This window comes from Diprion similis, chromosome 6, assembly GCF_021155765.1.
Source record: "Diprion similis isolate iyDipSimi1 chromosome 6, iyDipSimi1.1, whole genome shotgun sequence".
NCBI classification, from domain to species: Eukaryota; Metazoa; Arthropoda; class Insecta; order Hymenoptera; family Diprionidae; genus Diprion; species Diprion similis.
The window spans coordinates 12,092,886-12,112,663 of record NC_060110.1 but is presented as its reverse complement, the minus strand read 5'-3'; the positions used below and the strand labels follow the sequence as shown (position 1 = coordinate 12,112,663).

Genomic DNA, 19,778 nt, shown 5'->3' with positions numbered 1-19,778 from the left:
GTGTTTTCTGAGTTCCTGGTGGTCGAATTACCCTAGAAAGGGTCATACAAATCGATTCGGAGACGCAAAATTTTCGGCTCCGCAAATCGAGGAAAAACTAAGGCTAACCCCTTTGGATTTTTGTCAATAATTTCGACGATTTCGAAAAAGGCTGCAAATCATTTCTCAGGGCACTATTCCGACGTAATTTCGCGAGAGAAATCGATTGAGCGCAGTCCCAATGCGCTGCGATTAGCGCCTGAAAAGTTACAGCCGAAAAATTGCATATTTTCATCGTCATTTCTTTGCTGTTGGTCCTACGCTATTTTTTATGTGTTTTCTGAGTTCCTGGTGGTCGAATTACCCTAGAAAGGGTCATACAAATCGATTCGGAAACGCGAAATTTTCGGCTCCGAAAATCGAGAAAAAACTAAAGCTAACCCCTTTGGATTTTTGTCAAAAATTTCGACGATTCCGAAAAAGGCTGCAAATCATTTCTCAGGGCACTATTCCGACGTAATTTTGCGAGAGAAATCGATTGAGCGCAGTCCCAATGCGCTGCGATTAGCGCCTGAAAAGTTACAGCCGAAAAACTGCATATTTTCATCTTCATTTCTCTGCTGTTGGTCCTACGCTATTTTTTATGTGTTTTCTGAGTTCCTGGTGGTCGAATCACCCTAGAAAGGGTCATACAAATCGATTCATAGACGCGAAATTTTCGGCTCCGAAAATCGAGAAAAAACTAAGGCTAACCCCTCTGGATTTTTGTCAAAAATTTCGACGATTCCGAAAAAGGCTGCAAATCATTTCTCAGGGCACTATTCCGACGTAATTTTGCGAGAGAAATCGACTGAGCGCAGTCCTAATCCGCTGCGATTAGCGCCTGAAAAGTTACAGCCGAAAAACTGCATACTTCCATCGTCATTTCTCTGCTGTTGGTCCTACGCTCTTTTTAATGTGTTTTCTGAGTTCCTGGTGGTCGAATTACCCTAGAAAGGGTCATACAAATCGATTCGGAGGCGCAAAATTTTCGGCTCCGAAAATCGAGAAAAAACTAAGGCTAACCCCTTTGGATTTCTGTCAAAAATTTCGACGATTCCGAAAAAGGCTGCAAATCATTTCTCAGGGCACTATTCCGACGTAATTTTGCGAGAGAAATCGATTGAGCGCAGTCCCAATGCGCTGCGATTAGCGCCTGGAAAGTTACAGCCGAAAAACTGCATATTTTCATCGTCATTTCTCTGCTGTTGGTCCTACGCTATTTTTTATGTGTTTTCTGAGTTCCTGGTGGCCGAATTACCCTAGAAAGGGTCATACAAATCGATTCGGAGACGCGAAATTTTCGGCTCCGAAAATCGAGAAAAAAGTAAGGCTAACCCCTTTGGATTTTTGTCAAAAATTTCGACGATTCCGAATAAGGCTGCAAATCATTTCTCAGGGCACTATTCCGACGTAATTTTGCGAGAGAAGTCGATTTAACTCAGTCCCAATACGCTGCGATTAGCGCCTGAAAAGTTACAGCCGAAAAACTGCATATTTTTATCGTCATTTCTCTGCTGTTGGTCCTACGCTCTTTTTTATGTGTTTTCTGAGTTCCTGGTGGTCGAATTACTCTAGAAAGGGTCATACAAATCGATTCGGAGACGCGAAATTTTCGGCTCCGAAAATCGAGGAAAAACTAAGGCTAACCCCTTTGGATTTTTGTCAAAAATTTCGACGATTCCGAAAAAGGCTGCAAATCATTTTTAGGGCACTATTCCGACGTAATTTTGCGAGAGAAGTCGATTGAGCGCAGTCCCAATACGCTGCGATTAGCGCCTGAAAAGTTACAGCCGAAAAACTGCATATTTTCAAAGTCATTTCTCTGCTGTTGGTCCTACGCTCTTTTTTATGTGTTTTCTGAGTACCTGGTGTTCGAACTACCCTAGAAAGGGTCATACAAATCGATTCGGAGACGCGAAATTTTTGGCTCCGAAAATCGGGAAAAAAATAAGGCTAACCCCTTTGGATTTTTGTCAAAAATTTCGACGATTCCGATAAAGGCTGCAAATCATTCCTCAGGGCACTATTCCGACGTAATTTTGAAAGAGAAATCGATTGAGCGCAGTCCCAATGCGCTGCGATTAGCGCCTGAAAAGTTACAGCCAAAAAACTGCATATTTTCATCGTCATTTCTCTGCTGTTGGTCCTACGCTATCTTTTATGTGTTTTCTGAGTTCCTGGTGGTCAAATTACCCTAGAAAGGGTCATACAAATCGATTCGGAGACGCGAAATTTCCGGCTCCGAAAATCGAGAAAAAACTAAAGCTAACCCCTTTGGATTTTTGTCAAAAATTTCGACGATTTCGAAAAAGGCTGCGAATCATTTCTCAGGGCACTATTCCGACGTAATTTTGCGAGAGAAATCGATTGAGCGCAGTCCCAATGCGCTGCGATTAGCGCCTGAAAAGTTACAGCCGAAAAACTGCATATTTTCATCTTCATTTCTCTGCTGTTGGTCCTACGCTATTTTTTATGTGTTTTCTGAGTTCCTGGTGGTCGAATCACCCTAGAAAGGGTCATACAAATCGATTCATAGACGCGAAATTTTCGGCTCCGAAAATCGAGAAAAAACTAAGGCTAACCCCTCTGGATTTTTGTCAAAAATTTCGACGATTCCGAAAAAGGCTGCAAATCATTTCTCAGGGCACTATTCCGACGTAATTTTGCGAGAGAAATCGACTGAGCGCAGTCCTAATCCGCTGCGATTAGCGCCTGAAAAGTTACAGCCGAAAAACTGCATACTTCCATCGTCATTTCTCTGCTGTTGGTCCTACGCTCTTTTTAATGTGTTTTCTGAGTTCCTGGTGGTCGAATTACCCTAGAAAGGGTCATACAAATCGATTCGGAGACGCAAAATTTTCGGCTCCGAAAATCGAGGAAAAACTAAGGCTTACCCCTTTGGATTTTTGTCAATAATTTCGACGATTTCGAAAAAGGCTGCAAATCATTTCTCAGGGCACTATTCCGACGTAATTTTGCGAGAGAAATCGATTGAGCGCAGTCCCAATGCGCTGCGATTAGCGCCTGAAAAGTTACAGCCGAAAAACTGCATATTTTCATCGTCATTCCTCTGCTGTTGGTCCTACGCTATTTTTTATGTGTTTTCTGAGTTCCTGGTGGTCGAATTACCCTAGAAAGGGTCATACAAATCGATTCGGAGACGCGAAATTTTTGGCTCCGAAAATCGAGAAAAAACTGAGGCTAACCCCTTTGGATTTTTGTCAAAAATTCCGACGATTCCGAAAAAGGCTGCGAATCATTTCTCAGGGCACTATACCGACGTAATTTTGCGAGAGAAGTCGATTGAGCGCAGTCCCAATACGCTGCGATTAGCGCCTGAAAAGTTACAGCCGAAAAACTGCATATTTTCAAAGTCATTTCTCTGCTGTTGGTCCTACGCTCTTTTTCATGTGTTTTCTGAGTTCCTGGTGGTCGAACTACCCTAGAAAGGGTCATACAAATCGATTCGGAGGCGCAAAATTTTCGGCTCCGAAAATCGAGAAAAAACTAAGGCTAACCCCTTTGGATTTCTGTCAAAAATTTCGACGATTCCGAAAACGGCTGCAAATCATTTCTCAGGGCACTATTCCGACGTAATTTTGCGAGAGAAATCGATTGAGCGCAGTCCCAATGCGCTGCGATTAGCGCCTGGAAAGTTACAGCCGAAAAACTGCATATTTTCATCGTCATTTCTCTGCTGTTGGTCCTACGCTATTTTTTATGTGTTTTCTGAGTTCCTGGTGGCCGAATTACCCTAGAAAGGGTCATACAAATCGATTCGGAGACGCGAAATTTTCGGCTCCGAAAATCGAGAAAAAACTAAGGCTAACCCCTTTGGATTTTTGTAAAAAATTTCGACGATTCCGAAAAAGGCTGCAAATCATTTCTCAGGGCACTATACCGACGTAATTTTGCGAGAGGAGTCGATTGAGCGCAGTCCCAATACGCTGCGATTAGCGCCTGAAAAGTTACAGCCGAAAAACTGCATATTTCCATCGTCATTTCTCTGCTGTTGGTCCTACGCTCTTTTTTATGTGTTTTCTGAGTTCCTGGTGGTCGAATTACCCTAGAAAGGTTCATACAAATCGATTCGGAGACGCAAAATTTTCGGCTCCGAAAATCGAGAAAAAACTAAGGCTAACCCCTTTGGATTTTTGTCAAAAATTTCGACGATTCCGAAAAAGGCTGCAAATCATTTCTCAGGGCACTATTCCGACGTAATTTACTGAGAGAAATCGATTGAGCGCAGTCCCAATACGCTGCGATCAGCGCCTGAAAAGTTACAGCCGAAAAACTGCATATTTTCATCGTCATTTCTCTGCTGTTGGTCCTACGCTATTCTTTATGTGTTTGCTGAGTTCCTGGTGGTCGAATTACCCTAGAAAGGTTCATACAAATCGATTCGGAGACGCAAAATTTTCGGCTCCGAAAATCGAGAAAAAACTAAGGCTAACCCCTTTGGATTTTTGTCAAAAATTTCGACGATTCCGAAAAAGGCTGCAAATCATTTCTCAGGGCACTATTCCGACGTAATTTACTGAGAGAAATCGATTGAGCGCAGTCCCAATACGCTGCGATCAGCGCCTGAAAAGTTACAGCCGAAAAACTGCATATTTTCATCGTCATTTCTCTGCTGTTGGTCCTACGCTATTCTTTATGTGTTTGCTGAGTTCCTGGTGGTCGAATTACCCTAGAAAGGTTCATACAAATCGATTCGGAGACGCAAAATTTTCGGCTCCGAAAATCGAGAAAAAACTAAGGCTAACCCCTTTGGATTTTTGTCAAAAATTTCGACGATTCCGAAAAAGGCTGCAAATCATTTCTCAGGGCACTATTCCGACGTAATTTACTGAGAGAAATCGATTGAGCGCAGTCCCAATACGCTGCGATCAGCGCCTGAAAAGTTACAGCCGAAAAACTGCATATTTTCATCGTCATTTCTCTGCTGTTGGTCCTACGCTATTCTTTATGTGTTTGCTGAGTTCCTGATGGTCGAATTACCCTAGAAAGGGTCATACAAATCGATTCGGAGACGCAAAATTTTCGACTCCGAAAATCGAGAAAAAACTGAGGCTAACCCCTTTGGATTTCTGTCAAAAATTTCGACGATTCCGAAAAAGGCTGCAAATCATTTCTCAGGGCACTATTCCGACGTAATTTTGCGAGAGAAATCGATTGAGCGCAGTCCCAATGCGCTGCGATTAGCGCCTGAAAAGTTACAGCCGGAAAACTGCACATTTTCATCGTCATTTCTCTGCTGTTGGTCCTACGCTATTTTTTATGTGCTTCCTGAGTTCCTGGTGGTCGAATTACCCTAGAAAGGGTCATACAAATCGATTCGGAGACGCGAAATTTTCGGCTCCGAAAATCGAGAAAAAACTAAGGCTAACCCCTTTGGATTTTTGTCAAAAATTTCGACGATTCCGAAAAAGGCTGCGAATCATTTCTCAGGGCACTATTTCGACGTAATTTTGCGAGAGAAATCGATTGAGCGCAGTCCCAATGCGCTGCGATTAGCGCCTGAAAAGTTACAGCCGAAAAACTGCATACTTTCATCGTCATTTCTCTGCTGTTGGTCCTACGCTCTTTTTTATGTGTTTTCTGAGTTCCTGGTGGTCAAATTACCCTAGAAAGGGTCATAGAAATCGATTCGAGGACGCAAAATTTTCGGCTCCGAAAATCGAGAAAAAACTAAGGCTAACCTCTTTGGATTTTTGTCAAAAATTTCGACGATTCCGTAAAAAGGCTGCAAATCATTTCTCAGGGCACTATTCCGACGCAATTTTGCGAGAGAAGTCGATTGAGCGCAGTCCCAATACGCTGCGATTAGCGCCTGAAAAGTTACAGCCGAAAAACTGCATATTTTCAAAGTCATTTCTCTGCTGTTGGTCCTACGCTCTTTTTTATGTGTTTTCTGAGTTCCTGGTGTTCGAACTACCCTAGAAAGGGTCATACAAATCGATTCGGAGACGCGAAATTTTCGGCTCCGAAAATCGGGAAAAAAATAAGGCTAACCCCTTTGGATTTTTGTCAAAAATCTCGACGATTCCGATAAAGGCTGCAAATCATTTCTCAGGGCACTATTCCGACGTAATTTTGCGAGAGAAATCGATTGAGCGCAGTCCCAATGCGCTGCGATTAGCGCCTGAAAAGTTACAGCCGAAAAACTGCATATTTTCATCGTCATTTCTCTGCTGTTGGTCCTACGCTATTTTTTATGTGTTTTCTGAGTTCCTGGTGGTCAAATTACCCTAGAAAGGGTCATACAAATCGATTCGGAGACGCGAAATTTTCGGCTCCGAAAATCGAGAAAAAACTAAAGCTAACCCCTTTGGATTTTTGTCAAAAATTTCGACGATTCCGAAAAAGGCTGCAAATCATTTCTCAGGGCACTATTCCGACGTAATTTTGCGAGAGAAATCGATTGAGCGCAGTCCCAATGCGCTGCGATTAGCGCCTGAAAAGTTACAGCCGAAAAACTGCATATTTTCATCGTCATTTCTCTGCTGTTGGTCCTACGCTATTTTTTATGTGTTTTCTGAGTTCCTGGTGGTCGAATTACCCTAGAAAGGGTCATACAAATCGATTCATAGACGCGAAATTTTCGGCTCCGAAAATCGAGAAAAAACTAAGGCTAACCCCTCTGGATTTTTGTCAAAAATTTCGACGATTCCGAAAAAGGCTGCAAATCATTCCTCAGGGCACTATTCCGACGTAATTTTGCGAGAGAAATCGACTGAGCGCAGTCCTAATCCGCTGCGATTAGCGCCTGAAAAGTTACAGCCGAAAAACTGCATACTTCCATCGTCATTTCTCTGCTGTTGGTCCTACGCTCTTTTTAATGTGTTTTCTGAGTTCCTGGTGGTCGAATTACCCTAGAAAGGGTCATACAAATCGATTCGGAGACGCAAAATTTTCGGCTCCGAAAATCGAGGAAAAACTAAGGCTAACCCCTTTGGATTTTTGTCAATAATTTCGACGATTTCGAAAAAGGCTGCAAATCATTTCTCAGGGCACTATTCCGACGTAATTTTGCGAGAGAAATCGATTGAGCGCAGTCCCAATGCGCTGCGATTAGCGCCTGAAAAGTTACAGCCGAAAAACTGCATATTTTCATCGTCATTCCTCTGCTGTTGGTCCTACGCTCTTTTTTATGTGTTTTCTGAGTTCCTGGTGGTCGAATTAAACTAGAAAGGGTCATACAAATCGATTCGGAGGCGCAAAATTTTCGGCTCCGAAAATCGAGAAAAAACTAAGGCTAACCCCTTTGGATTTTTGTCAAAAATTTCGACGATTCCGGAAAAGGCTGCAAATCATTTCTCAGGGCACTATTTCGACGTAATTCTGCGAGAGAAATCGATTGAGCGCAGTCCCAATACGCTGCGATTAGCGCCTGAAAAGTTACAGCCGGAAAACTGCATACTTTCATCGTCATTTCTCTGCTGTTGGTCCTACGCTCTTTTTAATGTGTTTTCTGAGTTCCTGGTGGTCGAATTACCCTAGAAAGGGTCATACAAATCGATTCGGAGACGCAAAATTTTCGGCTCCGCAAATCGAGGAAAAACTAAGGCTAACCCCTTTGGATTTTTGTCAATAATTTCGACGATTTCGAAAAAGGCTGCAAATCATTTCTCAGGGCACTATTCCGACGTAATTTTGCGAGAGAAATCGATTGAGCGCAGTCCCAATGCGCTGCGATTAGCGCCTGAAAAGTTACAGCCGAAAAACTGCATATTTTCATCGTCATTTCTCTGCTGTTGGTCCTACGCTATTTTTTATGTGTTTTCTGAGTTCCTGGTGGTCGAATTACCCTAGAAAGGGTCATACAAATCGATTCGAAGACGCGAAATTTTCGGCTCCGAAAATCGAGAAAAAACTAAGGCTAACCCCTTTGGATTTTTGTCAAAAATTTCGACGATTCCGAAAAAGGCTGCAAATCATTTCTCAGGGCACTATTCCGACGTAATTTTGCGAGAGAAATCGATTGAGCGCAGTCCCAATGCGCTGCGATTAGCGCCTGAAAAGTTACAGCCGAAAAACTGCATTTTTTCATCGTCATTTCTCTGCTGTTGGTCCTACGCTCTTTTTCATGTGTTTTCTGAGTTTCTGTTGGTCGAATTACACGACAACTTTTCAGCTCTAAAAATGACCAAAAAGTTAGGCCCACCCCTTCGGATTTCTGGCGAAAAATTTCACGTTTCCGAAAATTGCTGAGACCAATTCCTTCATGCCCCATTCCGACGTTATTTTGCATAAGAAACCGACCAAATGCAGTCCCAATGCGCTGCGAGCAACCGATCAAGAGTAACAGTTGGAAAACGGAACACCCTCCTTATCATATCACTGCTACCGGTCTTTTCATCGTCATTCTTCTGATGCTGATTCTACGCTGTTTTCTGCTGCGTTTTCGAGTTTCTGGGGGTTCAATTAGTGCGGATTGGGAAGGGAAATAACGAATTCATAGCTAGGGAATTCAGCTTTACTTCAATTTCAGTATCTTTATTACACCTAAATCCCAGTACAAGTGTTCGGATGTCAGTGTATAATGTGTAAACAAGTGTATAAATAATAACAAAGCACATCAAGAAGCAGCAAAGGTGAGTATTATCTCAGGATGAAGGAGTACAACACATTCAACCCTAAGGAGCATACGAAAAGTAATATATGAGTTAGTAATTAATGAAAATTGTGAAAATATATAAGGTTCTGCTCTTCGCATAGGTGCAATGCACCTTCGCACGTTACGACGAGAGGGTATCGTTTCTACAAGTTTGTTTCTACAAGTGCCAATACCGAGAAGTTCGTTTCTTCAAGTGGCGATCCTCCAAGTTCGTTTTTCCCGAAGAGTTCGTTTCTACAAGTTGCAATCTTACAAGTTCGACCGAGAGGATCGTTTCTACAAGTTGCAATCCTACAAGTACGACCGGGCGGTTGGTTTCTACAAGTGCCGTTTCTACAAGCTACCGAGCGGTTCGTTTCTACAAATTCGTTTCTACAAGCGACCGAGCGCCTCCGTCGATTCCGTACATTCTAATTTAATTTAATTCAATCTAATTTAATTCAATTTAAATTATTTGACCTCCACTTGTAGAAACGAACCTTTCGGACGAACTTGTAGGACTGCGACTTGTAGAAACCAACCGCTCGGTCACTTGTAGAAACGAACTTGTAGAAACGAACCGCCCGGTCGCAACTTGTAGAAACGAACCACCCTGTCGAACTTGTAGAAACGAACCGCCCGGTCGTACTTGTAGGATCGCAACTTGTAGAAACGAACCTCTCGGTCGAACTTGTAAGATTGCAACTTGTAGAAACGAACTCTTCGGGAGAAACGAACTTGTAGGATCGCCACTTGTAGAAACGAACTTCTCGGTATTGGCACTTGTAGAAACGACTTGTAGAAACGGTCCTTTCCCGTTACGACATGTATAACATTGTATCGTCACATTCAACCCGAATCAAAATAAATGAACAAACAACTTTCTGAGTGGTTTCTTTGTAATTTCCTCAACGGTGTGTTAGTCGTTAGGTATTTTCATGTCTTTCCTGCGGTTCTCCATGTCTGATTCGTCAATAAAGAGTCATAGAAGAAGATTCTGAGACAAAACAATTTCATTCACGAAAAAAGTAAGGGCTAACCCTTTGGGCTTCTGGCAAAAATTTTTACGATTAGAAAAATGCTGGCATGAATTTATTGACGCACTATATCGACATAATTTTGATATAACATATAAATCACTTATTCTTAACGATCACCTATCCTACATTCATATTACTTTCGCTTTAGCTATTTGAACAACTTCTACACCTCTGTGTTCCAATTTTCATATAAATAACAAGATATGACTGACGTGAGAAAAAATAATTACTGAATTACTATGAAACTTGAAGCTACTTGTGATGCATATGCTCGAACAAGGACACGACAAGCGAATATAAGCGCAAACCGTCGCAAAGTGCAAAGCAGAATCAGAAATATCAGTTGGAGAGTATTTTTTGTACCTTGTTGCGTGCATTCGTTGAATTTGGTGCTGAAGGATGCTGCCAATCATAACTTTGAAGCAGTGTTTTTTTTCATGTTGTCCAGAGTTATTATAATTACTTCTCAGCTTCTACACAGGAAATGAAATGTCTTACTATGATGTGCTTCAAATTTTACTGTCAAACTATTCAGGGAAACCCGATGGGAGAGTGGCATAGATGCAGTCAAAGCGATGATGTATCAAAATTATACATGAAATCTATATATCCAGTAAAGTGCTGTAAAAGTCTACATACTTCAACGTGAACCCAGTCATTAAGAAACAGTAATGAATTCTTGCAAAATTGTTGATCTGGTCAGAGCTATGAGAAATGGGCAAGGGGGGGGAGAGGGGGGGAGGGGGCTGTGGACTGCAGGCGTTACGATAATGTTACGTTGGGGGAGGGGAGCAAAAATCATTCGTTACGTAACTTTATTGAATGCCAGAAGCTGTGAAATTCCCATTTTTTTTCATCCTTTTGACGTGTGAGTACACTCCGGCAAAGTCAAGATTTGGATGCTTGACCAATAATATCTGTTCCCTTGACTAGACGTTCACAGTGCCATCTTGCTCTCTCTCTCTCTCTCCCCCTTCCTCCCTCCCTCCCGCCCTCGCTCGCTCGACCTCTCTCTCTCTCTGTCTCGGTAATTGCCAAAATGAATTACGACGCTGAGGTCGATGCTGGTTGGGCCCTGACAAATGGCCTGAAACTAAATGTTGCAAAAACCAAAACGATAATTCTGGGAAGTTCCATGTATACTAAGGAACTAAAGAGCCAAAACCTTCCACCCATTCTCATTAACGAATAGCCTGTGCCCTCCGTTGACTTGGTTCGCAATCTAGGGGTTCATATAGCATCCGATCTTACGTGAAACCGGCACGTGGCGCAATTGGGTAAAGTTCATGCAACGTTGCATAGGCTGAAGCATAATAGTCATGTTCTTTCTTCTCGTATGAAAGCAATGCTTGTCCAAGCGTTGATTCTACCCCACATCGACTATTGCAGCTTAACATACTATGATGCCACAAATTATGTTAACCTCAAACTCCAGAGATTAGTCAACGCCGGAGTAAACTTCGTCTTCAACTTAGGAAAGGATGTGCATATTACACCCTATCGATGTAGATTGCGGTGGCTGTTAATTGTCGACCGTCGGCTGTACCTTCTTAGCTCAGTTCTCTACCAAGTTCTTGCATCGTTCTCGCCGTCTTATTTACGGAAGTTATTCCCTGAAGCGAACTGTCACAGTCGCCGGCCCTTAAGGCTGACAGCTGCAGACCGGGGTCCACCGCTAGCTGTGCCTTTTGCCAGGACTGCTACGTATCAAAATTACTTAACTGTGTCGGCGATTTGCTTCTGAAAGAGTTTACCGTTATCAAAAAAAAATTCACTAAGTATTGAAAAATTTAAGCCTTAGCTGTACGACTACCTTCTAGCAGTGGAGGCTAGCTTCTGTACGGAAATTACATTTAGGCTATGATCGGGAGTAACACTAAGCCAACAGCCCCTGCCATACTCCAACATTGTGGTAACGGATGTCTTTGGCGTTTTCGCTTCGTTCATATCTTGTGCGCTCCAGCTACTGTTATTGCGGCCTTTTGTGCTGTGTCCTAATTTGGTGTAGTGCAATGTAAGAAACAAAAAAAATGTGATTATTAGTACAACATACTGTATGTTGCCTTGCCCCAGGGGCTTGCTAGGCCAAGGCATAATAAAACTATATCTATCTATCTCCCTTCCTCCCACTCTCTACCGTTAGCGCTTTATATGATTATGTTTACTCACTTCCAATGAACTACTCACAAAATGCTGTAACTAGCATTAAGAAATTATTATAATATTGTTCTCAGCCTCATTAAATGGATATAATATTTATAACTAGTATTACGTAATATTATTATCTTCGTTCAACTAATGATTGTCTAAAGGTCACGGCGCGGCATAAATAAACTTATCAATTAATCAATTCCACTTGGTTTATAAAAAAAGTTATCGTATTGAAGATTATTAAGTTCAATGTTACAAAATAGATGCGGGGGGGAGGGAGGGTGTTCGTGAATCGATTGGCACGATCTGTTATACAGACGCGAAGGGGTCAGAAAGGACCGATAAAAGGTTACATAATATTTGAACGGTTCCTTAGCTGCAGAAATAGATCTTTCGGCAGAGTTTGAAATTAAATCACAAATTCGTTGTGTAAAAAGACCATCTGCATACGAGTCGCAAAATAAACCTATAACGAACGCTGAACAGAAATTGAGGATACAATTTTAAAAACAATAGAATTATAGATGTAGCAAAAAACTCGGTAGACGAGTGACTTGAACAACCACAACCATTTCATGCGATAATTGGATTTTTATTTGGAAAACATGAGCTATGAAACTTCGTACGCAGAATGATTTACGGAAATGTCCTGCAGATCTTCAAATTTCATGATCTGAAGGAGAGCAAAATGAATTTTGAGAATAATTGACAAGATTATATAAATTCTATGGTCACAACGAAAAAATCTCCCAACCAACATTAAAGTGGACCGGCAAGACGGTAGTTTTTTATTAATTTTTGTCAAACTATTATGAATATTTTTTCTACACAGTTGCTGAGTGGAAAAAGATTGATTAAACCCTGAAAATTCAAAAACAAAATCAAAAAACTGAACAAAAATTAGTAACTGTCTGAAAGAATTGCCCTTTTGTATACTCACTTCAGTTTTGGTTGGGATATTATTGGTTCTGGCTACAGAATTGAGACAATTTTTTATTTTTTTTATTTCAAACTGTCGTACTCACCGTCAATACTTATATCATCATTATGAAGCTCTAGGGGCGTCAGGGGGGCGTAAAAGTGGCAATCTGAAAATAAATTGGAATGGCTTTAGAGTTGGAACCTCAATATAAAAAATTGCGACGCAAATCTAAGAAAGTGAGGCTCAGACCCTTGTAGAATTAATATGGAATATCCCATATGTATATTCACGTCTTTTTTTCCAAAAGTTTTAGTTCCGTTGAGAATATTATTGACAAATGCCAGTGACTGTTGCTGACATACAATATAGTTCATTACAGTCAAAAATTAATAAAAACTGTTCGCAGTCGACAACGAATCAAGAACGATCAGATGGACAGGCAATTATATCAATTCAGAATGATGTTGCTTATGAACCAGATCTTGACCGGGGAGCAATCAAGACTTTGCAGGCTTGAGAGCGAAAGAGTTTACATAACGGAATGAATAAGTATTTAATTCGAATATTTGAATGCTCTACGTGTGCACCTAATTTGTATATATGGTTACGTTATACGATAAATGGATGAGTCTGTAATTCAAACATTTGAATGTTCTATATGTACATTTGTACAGGATCAGTTCTTTATTACTTTGCACGCATAAAGAACAGCATTCAAGGCGGCGAGCTCGGCTCCCTCGTTGTTGTTATCTCAGATGTGAATCAAATCTCGTCACATTGCTTAATAACGAAACACACATAATAAGATTTGTGTGGGTGTATATATATATATACATATATACATACATATACACATATATATATATATATAATTTTGCGATTCGTGTATGCATATCTTGAGATGAGGTTGCGAATTAATTCCAAGGCGCTGTTACTTAACTATCTATATTGTATTCAATTATGACATGAGATCTTTTTTTGTCAAAAGATAGAGTAACTCAGGCTGGGCTTTTTGCCGAGCATCACTTACGACTAGTGTCAAAGAGTAATCATGTCTGTATGTTCGATGGCTTCGCGTCCGTGCTGGTATAAAGCAGCCGCGTGTCTGTTGGTGGCTATTTTACTAATCGCTTGTCTGACGATCTTTGGTGTTATTCCAACAAAAAATGGGGACATTCCCGCTGGCGAGAATTGGACGCGTCCGGAAACGACGACACCACAAGGGAGACTTAAGGGCATAAATATGGTCACACACTTTGGTAGAAGATTCTCGGCCTTCATTGGAGTCCCGTTTGCCGAGCCACCGGTTGGAGATCTTAGGTTTGTAAGAGTGACTCAAAGTTGCAAATCATCTATCGCTGTATGGGCGACGCAGACGACGTTGCCTGAGTGCAGCCAGACTGAGTTCAAACCCCAACTCGCCGATTCGGAACCTGAACGACGGGACCAGTCTTGCAATTTTTGCGAGCTGCCGCTCGGCTCCTCATCGACGGGCTTGAATTTTAATGATTGCAGATCGTTTCTACAGAAATCAGTTCTAAAGGATGAATTTCTACAGATTTCTACAGACTCATTTCTACAGCAATATTTTTCGACAGAATATTTTTCAAATGGAATTCGAGATTGGCAACAGGAATAAGCCTGCATGATTTATTTTACAAAAGAAGTGTTTGACAGAATAATCTTCTACACGATATTTTTCGACAGCATGTGTATGACGCAACACACGTTCAGAGCAATCATCAGATTATCAGAATCATACGTTTGATCGTTAATTTCGTGCATTTTGATTTCACTGAATTTGATATAATGTAATTGAAATTCTCAATATTGAATTTGTATGTGCGCTGTGTGGAACAGTAATTGTGTTGGATTTGTAAAACTATAAAACCATTCTGTAGAACAATGTTCTGTACAAAAATATTCTGTAGAAATATATTTCTATAAAAAGGAATCTGTAACCGATTCTGTAGAACATTTGTCCTGAAGTACTGAATTCTGTAGAAACGATCCGCCTCCATTTGAAAAATCGGGTCTTCCCGTTCGGTAGTCTCGCACTTCATGCGCTACGTTACTACTTACGGTAATATACAGTATGGATAGTGAAATTAAACGGGTATTCGTTATGATAATGTAATTGATTTCATGAGTTTAAATTCATGTATACTACAGATTCGGATAAAAACAATTCGTTTACATTAATGCGAACTTCAAATGAAGTGAGAATTTATTACTCCCCCCGAACTCATGCCGTGCATTTTAAATAAAAAAAAAATGTATTTGAGGAGGTGTATGGCAGATCTGAATTCTGGTTAATTACCTTACGATAACGGGGTTTATGATGAGGCTATTTTCTCTCAATGATGAGATGCTATGTTGCCAGGTAAACAGAGAAGGTTCCCCTATTTGGTTAACACATCTCAATTGCTTTTGGAGTCCGCTAAACCATCGGTAATAGCTCTTGGCGGATTTTATCTGAGTTGATTTGCATTGATCACAACTCGAAGCACTGAAATACATAATTGAATATACTCAAGAAAATATGTGCAGAATCTAGGACGAAAAATTGGCAAAACTATCCAGCCTCGAGTTGACCTAACAATCACCAATCATTCGGAGTTTAATCGTTGCAGAAGCTCATAAACATTAATTTTTCTCATTATTCCAATGCAGGTTCAAACAAGCTGTACCCGCAGGTCCTTGGAGAGGGACTCTGGATGCTAGCCGCATGCCTAACGCATGTATTCAGCACGAGGACAAGCTCATGGGAGATGAGGACTGCCTCTATCTTAATGTTTATACGCCGCAGGTATAATGCAATCGTACTCACTGTATTTTCACATCTTAAGGAGCTTGAAGTTTCACCACTATCTTTTCAAATTTTTCATCTTGAAAACTGTACTAGCCGTTCCAGGAGATTCACAAATTTTGAATTGAAGACTTGTCCATTTGAAATTGACTTAATTGTGAGTTTAGACAGTTTAGTATTAAAACGTCTCGAGCACTTAGGATATCGTCGTATCAGACAGCAAACAAGATCAGCTTTCATCATTTTTACAAAGAATTTGACTATTGCCTATTACTATAGGTAATGGTGTTCATATACGGTGGGCAATTCAGGCTTATAACGAGTGAGAAAACAAAATTACCGGAATTATCCTAGGACATCTTTGCAGATTCCTAAGAGCAAAAACTCTACGTTACTGCCGGTAATGGTCTACATCTATGGTGGACAATTCAGATTTGGAACGAGCACGCCTGACCGATGGAGTCCAGAATTCCTTCTCAATAAGGACATAGTCCTTGTAGTGCCGAACTATCGTTTCGGGATACTAGGATTTTTGAGTACCGGTGACGAAGTATCACCTGGAAATAATTTACTAAAAGATATAGTCGAAGCTCTGAGATGGACCCAAAAAAACATAGAGTATTTCGGTGGCGATCCAAATCGTGTGACTGTCTTTGGTGGAAGTTCAGGCTCCGTTAGCGTTCACATGTTGAGCGTATCTCCTTTAACAAAAGGTGAGTGGAATTGGTTGGTTGAAGCAAAATTTACCTATGGTACTTAACGATCATTTTTCGGTGGTCAATGTATTCATCGCATTGTTACTACACCGAAGTTAGCGCTTTTAATTGTAAGAGAGATCCATAATGAAACTGAATTTGTTTCGATTGAATGTATATTAAAAATTTGGCAGTTTGATATAACGCAAACGTTTTCAGGGCTTTTCCACCAATACATGACACATAGTGCAGCAGGAACCTCGCCTCATGCTCCTGAACCGTTTGCAGTGGTCGCCAGGCGAGCTACTAAGTTGGGCGAATATCTTGATTGTCCAACCAACACGTCGACTGCCCTTGTTAATTGCCTGAGGACTTTTAATGGTTCATACTTGTACGAAACAGAGGTGGTGTTGAAACAAATGAATTTAAGCGGCCCTTATGTTTGGCTTCCTGTTGTCGAACCTGACGTAGAAGGTGCATTGATTACGGATACTCCAGCGAATATCATGGCCAAAGGGGCAAAGCATGATTTGCCGTGGGTGGCCCTCGTAACTAAAGAAGAAGGAATTTTTGCGACTGCAGGCAAGTATGGGTGGAACAAAATGAAACAACGAACATTTTTATGGATCTTTAAATCACACAGAGATATCAGGTTGCACGTAAGGTCCTGCATATTTGGGGAAACTTTATAGACGGTCATTTTTTCCTTAGTATTCGACTCTTTCCAAAACTTTTACTTGTTTATCATTTCAGTGTACTACGATAGGCCAGACTTGTTCCAGCAATTTTTAGACAACGTTGACTCGCACTTAATCGATTTCTTGAGATATGACCGTTGGTCACTTGATGTAGATGCCCAAACTGCTGTTCTGAAGTCTCGTTACCTGAACGATCTGACAGCTGACAGAAAATTGGTAAGAATCGGAACAACTGACAATAGATGTTCGAATTCCATGAATTATGGTGTCACGAATGTTACTTTCAGCTGATACGTAATTTAACCGACATGATCACCGACGGCCAATTCGTCTACCCTATTTACAACGAGATTCAGCAATACATAAACAACCGCGCTTACAAGAGTCCCGTATACTTTTGCACTTTCGACTACCAGGGCACTTTCAGCTACAGCTATAAGTTCAGTGACGGTAACACAGAGGATTGGGGCGCGGCACACGGCGATGAGCTGCTTTACCTTCTTCCTGGACCGGAGGGAATGTTTGCGCCACCGGGCTCTGAATATAGTGAGACTGACATGAAAGTGGCCGACGCGATGGTAGAGCTGTGGACATCGTTTGCTATCAATGGGTGAATATCGGACCATGAGTCGATACAAGACACCATCCCACAACCACTTGTGTATCGACTATATTCGACGATGCATCATGTTTTCAGGATTCCGACTACTGCAGCTCTCAATGACAACGCAATTTGGGAACCATTCTCATCAGACGAAAAATATCTGCAGATCGGTAATGAACTCGATCCCAGAATTCAGGTTAAACGTGGTTTCCACGAAGAGCGAATGCAGTTTTGGAAACAATTCTATGCTGCTAGGAAGAGGATTTAACTCGTACTGCAGTTGCTGATCAGAATTCATGCATCCATATTTGCAAGTATGTCGTTGTAACTCACTAGTCAAGGAAACTGAAAGATATGTAACACTGAATATTTTATGCCTATCTTAGGATGCCATGCATATACGAAATTTGGTTATAATACTTGATAATCATAATACTAACGCATCATGCGAATTCGTAATGCATTTTTTATTATTCCACCAGTCACAAGTCGTACATTCAACGTTCGATAAATCGTTATTATTATATTCGTGTCTTCGTTGAAATATCAACCTGTGCCCTCGGATGCTTATTTGTGGTATTAAAAATCTGCGTGGATCCATTTCAGAGATCCAATTCACAGTGAGCAAATATTTCATGAAAAGTTTAATTCATGAGTAAGCCAAAGTATTATTACGTCAGTGATAATTGTATATTGGAATTTAAAACTTGATCTCGAACGCGCGTGAAAGTGTGCTTGAAATATCAATTATGCGATATTCATGCAGCACGTTTGCACTGAGTTTTCATTGCACGTATTTTCATTGAAGATTTTCGGCTGTGGTTTCTTTGCCTTTACGTAAAGGTCTTAGGACCTTAAGCATATAGTGAATTGGCCCTAGAAGGATATCTGGATCATGGTTTGAGGATATGTTGGTTCTACTGACAAGGGGAGGGCACGAGCTTGGGGCCACGGTTGTCAGGGTCTTTCTGGGATTGAAAAATAATACAAAATAGCAAACCACAGGCCAAGCAGAAGCACCTAATTCTGTGTCGTTTTCGAGAAAAATCGATCTGAAAATCGTAGCGCTATCAATTAACTTTTTCTCCTTCTTGCCACCTAACAACGCAAATTCACAGAGCAACAATTTTTTCGATCTACTTACAAAATGAGTGACTTGCGACACCATTTTTTTCACCGGATTGTGCAAATGGACTTAGGTCTATCGGTCGTTGTTCACACGTTGCTGCAGTAATTTTTTATTCATCATACGTACGATTTCGGTCTGAAATCTCTAGACAAGCTGCAATACTAAACTCATCATTTAATAAAGACAATATTACAACCGTTATTGATGAAGATAAGGAGGAAGATTAATAAGTAGTTTTACTATATAAGAAATAAAACTTAATTCTAATTGAATTATTATATTGATAAATAATATTCATATTGATATTTGAAAATGTGAAAGGACATTTTCAGTCAAATTATTAACATCTAAATATAGTTTATGATTAAATTTTGAATATTTTGACAGAAAAAAATAATATTTTTAGATTATTTTTTTGATATTTATTGTTATTTGCAGTTGATTTATCAGATAAGCTTAGTTTTTGTTGTTTCAATAAAACCAATATAACCTCGAAACGTGATACAGATATCCTTCTGAAGCAAACGTAGATTTTCAACATTTCCAATCGTAGTAAGAATTATATTGATTCAGATATGGAAAAAAATTTCCCTAAATGAATTTCATTGATGAATTGTTTTTCAGGACGCTGGGAAAGCGAACTCTTACTAAAAAAAACTATATTCCAACTTTTGGTTATTTTGCGACTCTCACCCTCTGAATTTCGCAGCGTCCAAATTCATAAGGATGGTTGAAAATTCACTGAAAAATATTCTTCAAACACAAATGCAATAACTTGTATATGTGATTATGATATAAGGTGAATAGATGAATATGTAATTCAAATATTTGCGCTATTTGCGCACTTACACGAGAGCAGCTGCTTATCACTTTGCACGCATGAAAAATAGCCTTCGAGCCAGCGCTGCTCGGCTCCCTTATTTTTCTGTTATCTCACATATAAATTCAATCTCATCGAATTGCTTAATGGGAAAACACAGATTATGAAACTTGTAGGTACATACAATATACATACATATACTCGAATGTATATAATTTGGCGATTCGCGTGCTTATAACTTGAGATGAGATGGCGAATTAATTTCAAGGCGTTGTTACTTAACGACATTG

At 40.4% G+C, this 19,778-nt stretch overlaps 1 protein-coding gene across 1 annotated transcript; it reads left to right on the top strand.

Annotated features, from left to right (window-relative positions):
- The first annotated feature begins 13,730 nt into the window (after window positions 1–13,730).
- LOC124407585 (venom carboxylesterase-6-like) lies at window positions 13,731–17,809 on the top strand. The gene is made up of 7 exons (XM_046883867.1): window positions 13,731–14,053; window positions 15,407–15,542; window positions 15,910–16,255; window positions 16,457–16,819; window positions 16,991–17,151; window positions 17,223–17,545; window positions 17,633–17,809. The coding sequence occupies exons 1-7, from the start codon at window positions 13,785–13,787 to the stop codon at window positions 17,805–17,807; spliced, it is 1,773 nt and encodes a 590-aa protein (XP_046739823.1). The 5' UTR covers window positions 13,731–13,784; the 3' UTR covers window positions 17,808–17,809.
- Window positions 17,810–19,778: the final 1,969 nt, after the last annotated feature.